The 9,008-nt window shown below is 37.3% G+C and overlaps 1 protein-coding gene across 1 annotated transcript in view; it reads left to right on the forward strand.

The window, feature by feature from the left end:
• LOC136247069 (uncharacterized) overlaps positions 1 to 9,008 on the forward strand; it is a 79,664-nt gene that overhangs the window by 60,412 nt on the left and 10,244 nt on the right. Inside the window, exon 11 of the mRNA XM_066038681.1 lies at positions 2,625 to 2,891. Within this exon, the coding sequence (XP_065894753.1) occupies positions 2,625 to 2,891 (267 nt within the window). The remainder of the gene's footprint in view (positions 1 to 2,624; positions 2,892 to 9,008) is intronic.

The raw sequence follows: 9,008 nt of genomic DNA on the forward strand, positions 1-9,008 counted from the left end.
GATGTGACTGCAGAGGTCCTTGTCCTAGTGTTCTTCATTTGTAACGCTGTGTTGCATAAGAAAAATTATTATCACTTTGATAATTCAGTAATTGATGGTTGGGGCGTGCATTCAGATGAAAATGATAAGCCTGACACCATTCCTTCTGTACTAATGCGGTATGTTTTAACAGTCATAATAATGCTACAAACAAGTTAACAAACAGGTATAAAAAGAAAAAAAAAAGAATTTTAAGTTTGGTTAAGGATCAGAGCAAAAGATTGGAGTAGTGAAACATGGAGATCGGCTACACCTGAAGATATACTACTAGTGGGCATTCAATCCCTAATTCAGTTGCGTGAATTGACTAAAGTAGGGATTAAATGGCCACTAGAATATCTGCAGGTGTAGTCGACCTCCCTTGTTTCCCTAAGTTTTTTCTCTATGATCCCTAATTGAATTGAAAATTCTTATACTTGTCAAACCTAAAAATTCTTAATGTTTCCTTATACTTTGTTTACTTTTTAGTAACATTAGAATGACTGCAGAAAACTAACACGGCACAAAACTTATTGCACAAAACTTTTTCTCTAACACGGCACAAAACTTATTGTTTTCATCTTAAAGCTTGCCCCAACTGTCAAGTACTGAAATAGTGTATCAACTATGTTTAGCTCATTACAGAGACCACTGTCTCTGCAATCAATTCAGTCATTACTGAAAACTCAGATGATTACTGTTACCAACATAGGGAAACTATCTACTGCAACTTAACACCTTTTAAGCTGTCAGCAAAGAAAAAGCAATAAATCCATGATATGTACATTATTCATACTGCAGCATGCCAAAACGGTCAGGCTGAAGCGATGATGAACAAAGAAAAAACTAAAGCCTGTAGCTATTGCCGTTATTGAGTTATGCTTATCTGAAAGCATCAGTCAGTCAGAAAATCATACTGAAAATAGATTTTGTAAGTTGTGTGACCTATTGGAAGTATTTTGGGTTGTACTGAATGGACTTTTAGGCTTTACAACCTCTAAGATGTTTTTTCCAGTGAAATTTTCTAATGACTGATTTACTGATTGACTGACTGACTGATGCCTTCAGACAATCATAACTTAATAACAGCTATGGCTACTCCTTGATTTTTTCTCTGTTCATTATAAGGATAATGGTATGGACTGGCAGAGTTTCAGCTTGTGAGGCGAGTAGTGTAGAAGATACAACACTAGATAGCCGACAAGTTAGTAAATCAAGAAAATAATCTCCAGGACTTACGTACATAAACAGTCATAACTTTCCAATGTAACAATATGTTTTGGGCAAAAATTATACCTTGGAAGATTCATAATTTTAAAGCAAACACAATGAACCCAGGTTCAACTATGCACACCATTACATTAGAAAGTTGTGATTGTTTATGTAAGTGCCTGTTAGGCCTGAGCCTAATATGCTCAAAATTTTACCTATTATTCTTTCCAGAATTTCCCAAAAATTTTCTCCTATTATTCTTTTTTATTCTTGTATCTTACCTATTATTCCATAATAATGCTCATTTAGTTTCTGTAGCTATAGTTGCTTAGTTCTGTAGCTATAGTCGCTTAGTTATAGTCGTAGTTTTGCCAGAATTAATTAATAGCTAGCCAACAATGAAGCATTCCACCTTACACATAATTGTTATAGCCAATACAATAGGCTTAAAATGGCTATCAGGAGTAAGTTTTCAATTATCAGTGTATTAAAGCTATAGCTATAACTATAATTATAGTAAGCTCAGTAGATAATGACATCAATATGTTTGTTGAAAGATTTAAAGAAATACACTGGTATGAGATGTAAAAGTTTCAGAATTGCAGATAATCATGCAGTTAAATCCCTGATGCTGTCTGTAGATTGTTAACATGAAACGATCTGACTGCTCTATTAGAGTATTTGAGCGTTTTATTAGAGTATAATTATTATCAATCTTTTAGAGGCTCTTCAACCTCTTTCAGCCAGTACTCGTATAATAATGCCAGCTATATGTATCATTCTTAGTAGCTTACTTCCTTCTTCTAGCTAGCTAATCAAAAAGAGCCACGCCCTTAATTCCGACAATTATTTCCATGGACGTCCTATAATTCTAAAATTATGTCTGTAACCATCCTATTATTCCAAAATTATTCTCACGAAATTGGTGACCTATTATTCTCAAAATTATGCCGGCATATTAGGTGCAGGCCTAGTGCCTGTAGACTATTTTCTTGTTTTATTTGCTGGCTATTTAGTGCTATATATTCTGTACTATTCAACTTAAAAAACTGGAACTTTGTCAGTCTATACCTCTGTCCTTATAGACAACGGTCTACCAATAAAATTAATTTTGAAGAAAATGTGCAGACATTTACATTTTTCTAAAATTACGTAGGTCACATATTTAATGTGTGTCATGTTTTTACTTTTTTGTGTATGCTGACATGTGCATACAACACTTGACCAGTAGTACATAGCTTGAACTACAAAAGAGTATGTACACATGCAACTGTAATGCTATACACAAGTGAGTCCATACCAGTGGTCCAGACTGATGGTACAGTTCATTGTTTGACTTGCTGTGTATGCAACTACTAAATATTATGAATATACATATGTGGTACATCCTTTAGTAACACACCCACATCAGATAATCAGTCACTACTACACATACCTGGAGGGTCACATGGATGCTGATTCAGTTAGTCACATGATGCACTGTAAACATCTCATAACTGATGATGATTATGATGTAATCACTAGTGCTCCTAATGATATGAAAATGAATTGTCTAATATTACAATATGTTAAAATGATGAACATGTCAAAGTTGTTGGAGTTTTGTGACCTTTTAAAAGCCATAGAAACACAACAGTGGATTGGTGAATGTTTAGAAAAATGTAAGTGTTTACTTACAGTATAACTTATGTACAGTAAATGCTTTTAAAACCATTAATTCAAAGAGTTACGTTCATTTCCCATCGTTGTCATTTTAAGCATCTAAGATGCAAATTTGTGACCTGATTTTGGAAAACCTACCTTTAGGCATTTATGGCCTTTTAGACAATCGTTAGTACAAGAAGCAGCTTCTACAATTGTAGATATAATTGTGTGTTGCTGGATCACGAGTCCTCTCAAATGGGTGGAGGGTAGGTGACACCTGAAGGACAAGTGTCATAATTGTGAGTCCCAGTCCAGATTACATGTCACTGGGAACTGCAGATGTACCACAATGGTGCTAATCACACACATTTCATGTTTGCATGTTTTTCCAGTCACTCCAAATGAACAACATCATCTAAAGTCACTCCAGTGTCTTCCCAGGGTCTCTAAAGCGATGTACGCACCTTGACATGCCTACAGTAGTCCTCCAAAAAGCAGTTTGGGAAAGACTACAAAGTCGGTATAAAAATTATTTTGTCAGATAGTGTAGCCATCTCATGGTGATTTTATTTGAAAAGGGAGGATTCCAAGTTTGGGTCGCATAATATGTTTTAACCAAATTTTTACTTTAATACGAATTAGACTACAACAAGTTTGATACTGAAATTTGATTTGCTGAAAACATGGTTTCTAAATCCCACTCATGTCTAATAGAAACCACACTCTGAGGCAGTCCGAAGCAGGATTATTACTCACTTGTAACATTGGCAATGCAAAGTGTTTAAATGGCTAGTTGCAGCCGTACTGAATTAAAAGGAGGTGTAATGGGCTTGTTTGTACTAATCAACACTAAATTTATTGTTTAGTAGCATCCACACTGCACTCGGGTGCTACAGCCCAGGGACTTTGAGTTTTCTAAATCCTGTAGAACCCTGGCTCTTGACATCTAATTATTATTTAGGGATTCAATTACAGTATTATACATACATATGTACCATAGTAGTAATGATAAACACATACTTGTATTAAAAATAGTTTTATTAGTGCATCATAGTGTGCAAACATAAAAATTGTGCGTGTAGTACAACACAAATATACGTAACACATTTTAAACATTGATGGGTTTTTCTGCATTGTTGGGATAGGAATTGTGTACAGCATTAATTTTATGTGTCAGTCTGACTTTAAGAACTATCAAGACACACAGTAGTGTGATGTGTGGCCCAAGAAGCTGGCTCGCAACACTGTGAGTATATTGACAGGAAGAAATAAATGCAATTTTCACACCTATGTAGCTGTGTGATCCCTTATCTGATTGGAACCAAATTTGCTGCAGATGTGCTAGCCAGGTAGGGGAGTCCACATACCAAACTTGAAGAACATTGCTCCAGCCATTTCCGAACTAGGAGCGACCAAACTTACATTTTAATTTCTTCATTTTTTGTTCTTTATTTCACACACTTTGCAAAGTCCACCATAAAACACCGATGTGTGTGCTCCAATCGAGCTCAAACTTGGAACACCTAAAGGGTTCATTAAGGCAGATCTCAGTACCAACGTTGATAAGAATCTGATGAACATTGACGGAGTTATGACTGATTATTTGCATAAAATAATTCTGTCATGCCCACAGGGTAAACCCCTTGGAGGAATGAGTTAAAAATTACTATGTAGATGGAGTAACCATCATAGGAATGTCTTTTTGTGGTTTGAAAGGAATCAATATACAAACCATGGAGATATGACACAGAAACCCAACCTGTGTCACAATTATGCAGTCAAATTTTATGAATACTAAAACTATTAGTTTTCACGCCTACCAGGCAAACCACCTAGAGAAATGAGCTGAAAATAGGTATGTAGCTGGAATAATCATTATAGAAAGACCTTACAGTTGTACAGAAGAATCGGAGTACTAACCACTTTCGAAAGCAAACTATGTGTAGCAAAAGCAAGATCGAGATAATCTAATAAAAAAGTCACCCTAATAGAGCATTCAGCTGCCTAATAGAACAGTCACCATGCAATAAGTCGCTCTAACAATTCAGACCATTACAAGTCACCCCATAGGGAGAACAGCTTGAAACCAATTCACCCTGTAGTGAGTTTAGCCACAAACAAACCACCTTGTACAGAGTTCAGCTATACAAGCAATTAAGTCATGACTTGTTTGTAGCTGACCTTACTACAGGCTGAGTTGTTTCTATCTGATATCACTAGGGTGACTTGTTTGTAGCTGATCTCTCTACAGGGTGAGGTTTTTCTAGCTGAACTCTCTGCAGGGTGATTTTTTTTAGCTGATCTCTCTACAAGGTGACTTGTTCTTAGCTGAGCTCTCTAAAGGACCCTGTAGAGAGTTCAGCTACAAACAAATTACCCTGTAGATAGATCAACTAGACATAAGTCACACAGTAGAGAAATTAGCTTGTAGAATCAAGTCACCATGTGGAGAGTTTAGCTACAAACAAATCACCCTACTAGATCAGCTAGAAACAAGTCGCCCTGTAGAGAGGTAAGCTAGAAATAATTTACTCTCTAGAGAGATCAGCTAGAAACAAATCACCCTGTAGAGAGGTCAGCTAGAAACAAGTTACCTTGTAGAATTCAGCTACCACCTTAAAGAGATCAGCTACAAACAAGTCACGCTGTAGAGAGGTCAACTAGAAAAAGTTACACTGTTGAGATATTAGCTAGAAATAAGCCACCCTGTAGAAAGATCAAGTCACCACGCAGAGAATTCAGTTGCAAACAGATCACCCTGTAGGGAGATCAGCTAGAAACAAGTCACCCTGTAGAGAGATCAGCTAGAAGAAGTAATCTTGTAGAGAGTTCTGCTACATCACCCTGTAGAGAGTTCAGCTACATCACCCTGTAGAGAGTTCAGGTATGAACAGATAACCCTGTAGAGAGATCAGCTAGAAGAAGTTACTTTGTAGAGAGTTCAGCTACAAAGAATCCACCCTGTAGAGAGCTCAGCTGCAAACAAGTTACCCTATATAGAGATCAGCTAGAAACAAGTCACCCTGTAGAGAATTCAGCTACAAACAAATCACCCTGTAGAGAGATTAGCTAGAAACCAGTGACTTGTAGAGAGTTCACCTATAAAAACAAATCACCCTTTAAAGAGATCAACCAAATAACCTTGTAGAGAGATCAGCAATAAACAAATCGCCCTGTAGAGAGTTCAGCTATTAAAGAAACCATCCTGTAGAGAGTTCAGCTACTGTATAAAAAAGTTACCCTGTAGAAAAATCGGCTAGAAACAAGTCACCTTATAGAGAGATGATCTAGAAGCTAGATACAATGTAGAGAGTGCAGCTACAAGCAAATCACCCAGTAGAGAGTTCGGCTACCAACCAGTTACCCTGTAGAGAGATCAGCAAGAAACAAGTCGCCCTGTAGAGAGATCAGCTAGAAACAAGTCACCCTTTAGAGAGTTCAGCTACAAACAAAATCACCCTGTAGAGAGTTCAGTTACAAACAAATCACCCACCCTGTAGAGGCTTCATTCTACAAACAAATCACCCCGTAGAGAGTTCAACTACAAACAGGTAACACTGTAGAGAGTTCAGCTACATTTCAAGTCACCCATGCAGTAGAGAGATCAGCTGCAAACAAGTGAAAATAATTAACACGAAATAAATATATGTATTATATAACTTGTATATTACTGATACTATTAGAAATAGTTGAAGTATTAAAAATCTGCTTTTTCTTCTTCCTGTGGTAAAGAAAAAAATAGGTTAAAAAAGAACTCCAAAGCTGGTCTATGGCCGGCTTTGGGGAATACAAATACAAAGAGGTAATATCTAATCCAAAACTGCCAAGCTGTAAAAAAAAGAGTGCAGCCCTCAAAAAGGCTATGGTGAAAAGGCTATGGTAAAAAAGGATGTGAAATCCAAGGTGGCAGCCAAGTAATGGCTGTTATGGTAGGTTAATGGTAAAAATTTTAATAATGACAATTCAGCTGAATTTGGTGCCAAAATCAAGTGGCACCAAATTTTGAGGGCCATACTCTTTTTTTATAGCTTGGCTGTTTTGGATTATATTTTATAAACAGTAGGCTTTGCTACATATGCTGGTTGATAAAATGCATTAATACATACAAATGCCATGTTCGGTGTATGTACCAAGATAGTTATAATAAATGGCATTAATAACCCATTCACCACTGTAGACATCATATGGTGCATTTGCTCTATACATGCTCCTGGTTTTAATATTTAGGCACTCTGTAGCTTTGATTGTGTCTTTTATTGACTAATGCACTGATTCCATGATGGTCACACTCCTACACAAACGGAAACAGGGTAAACTAACCCCTTGCACAGTAATGCATGTAATGCTTGGTAATCGATGGATTTGTGGTTGTCTATAATTACCGTTCTGGTGGGTACTTCGAAATGATCTGGTGTTGTGAATGAAAGGAAATGGTAAGGAGATACAGTGGAACCTCAGTTATCCGGACCCACTTATCCGGATTCTCGGTTAACCGAATCACGGAATTGACTGCTCTATTAGAGTAGTGACTGTTTTATTAGGGTAGTTGAAAATCAAGACACACGGCAGTGTGTTGTGCAGCCCAAGAAGCTGGCGCGCCACACCGTGAGTATATTAACAGAAAGAAAGAAAATGAAATTTTCACACCTATGTAGCTCTGTGATCCCTAATCCGATTGAAACCAAGTTTGCTACAGAAGTGCCAGCCAGTCAGGGGAGTCTACATACCGAATTTGAAGGAAATCGTTCCAGCCATTTCTGAGATACGAGCAAACAAAATTTCCTTTTAATTTCTTCATTTTTTTCCCTTCATCTTAATTTTGCACGCTTCACAAAATCCGCCATAAAACACTAATGCAGGCTCGGATCAGGCAGAAATGTGGCACACTTAAAGAGCTCATTAAAGTGGATCTCAGTACCAACTTTGGTAGGGATCCAATAAACATTCATGACGTTAGGCCCCTATTCGGTGATTATTAGTTTCTCATCCAGCCTTTCTAATTATTATCTAATCAAAAACAGCCAAGCTGTAAAAAAAGGTGCGGCCCCTAAAAAGGCCATGGTGAAAAAAGATGTGAAATCCAAGGTGGCGGCCAAGAAATGGCTGTGATGGTAGGTTAATGGTTACATTTTAATAACAACAATTCAGGTGAATTTGGTGCCAAGACCAAGCGGCACAAAATTCACCTGAATTGTCGTTATTAAAATGTAACCATTAACCTACCATCACAGCCATTTCTTGGCCGCCACCTTGGATTTCACATCTTTTTTCACCATGGCCTTTTTAGGGGCCGCACCTTTTTTTACAGCTTTGCTGTTTTTGATTAGATATCACTTCTTTTTGTATTTGTATGCTGCAAAGCCAGCTGGCTGGCTTTGGGGCTTTTTTAACCCATGCGTTTTTTCTTTACTACAGGAAGAAGAAAAGAACTTAAAGAAGAATTTTAGTACTTCAATTATTTTTGATTTTATTAGTAATTATACAAATTATATACATATATTTATTACATGCCCATTATTCCCCACAGGATAATTTTTTGCAGCTGATCTCTCTACTGGGTGACTTGAAATATAGCTGAACTATATACAGGATGGTTTCTTTGTAGCTGAACTCTCTACAAGGTAACCTCTTCTAGCTGGTCTCTCTACAGGGTATTTTGTTTCTAGCTGAACTCTCTACAGGTGATTTGTTTGCAGCTAAACTCTCTACATGGTAGTGTCTTTGTAGCCGAACTCTCTACATGATGGTTTCTTTGTAGCTGAACTCTCTATAAGGTGACTTCGTCTAGCTGAACTCTCTACAGGGTGATTTTTTGTAGCTGAACTCTCTGCAGGGTGATTTGTTTGCAGCTGAACTTTCTACATGATGGTTTCTTTGTAGCTGAATTCTCTACAAGGTGACTTCGTCCAGCTGATCTCTCTACGGGGTGATTTGTTTCTATCTGAACTCTCTACAGGTGATTTGTTTGCAGCTAAACTCTCTACATGGTGGTTTCTTTGTAGCTGAACTCCCTACATTGATGGTTTCTTTGTAGCTGAACTATCTACAAGGTAACTTCTTCTCTACAGGGTGATTTGTTGTAGTTGAATTCTCTACAAGGTGGTTTGTATGAGGCCTGAACTCCCCTACATGGC

The sequence above is a fragment of the Dysidea avara genome, chromosome 2 (genome assembly GCF_963678975.1).
Source record: "Dysidea avara chromosome 2, odDysAvar1.4, whole genome shotgun sequence".
In the NCBI taxonomy this organism is placed as follows: Eukaryota; Metazoa; Porifera; class Demospongiae; order Dictyoceratida; family Dysideidae; genus Dysidea; species Dysidea avara.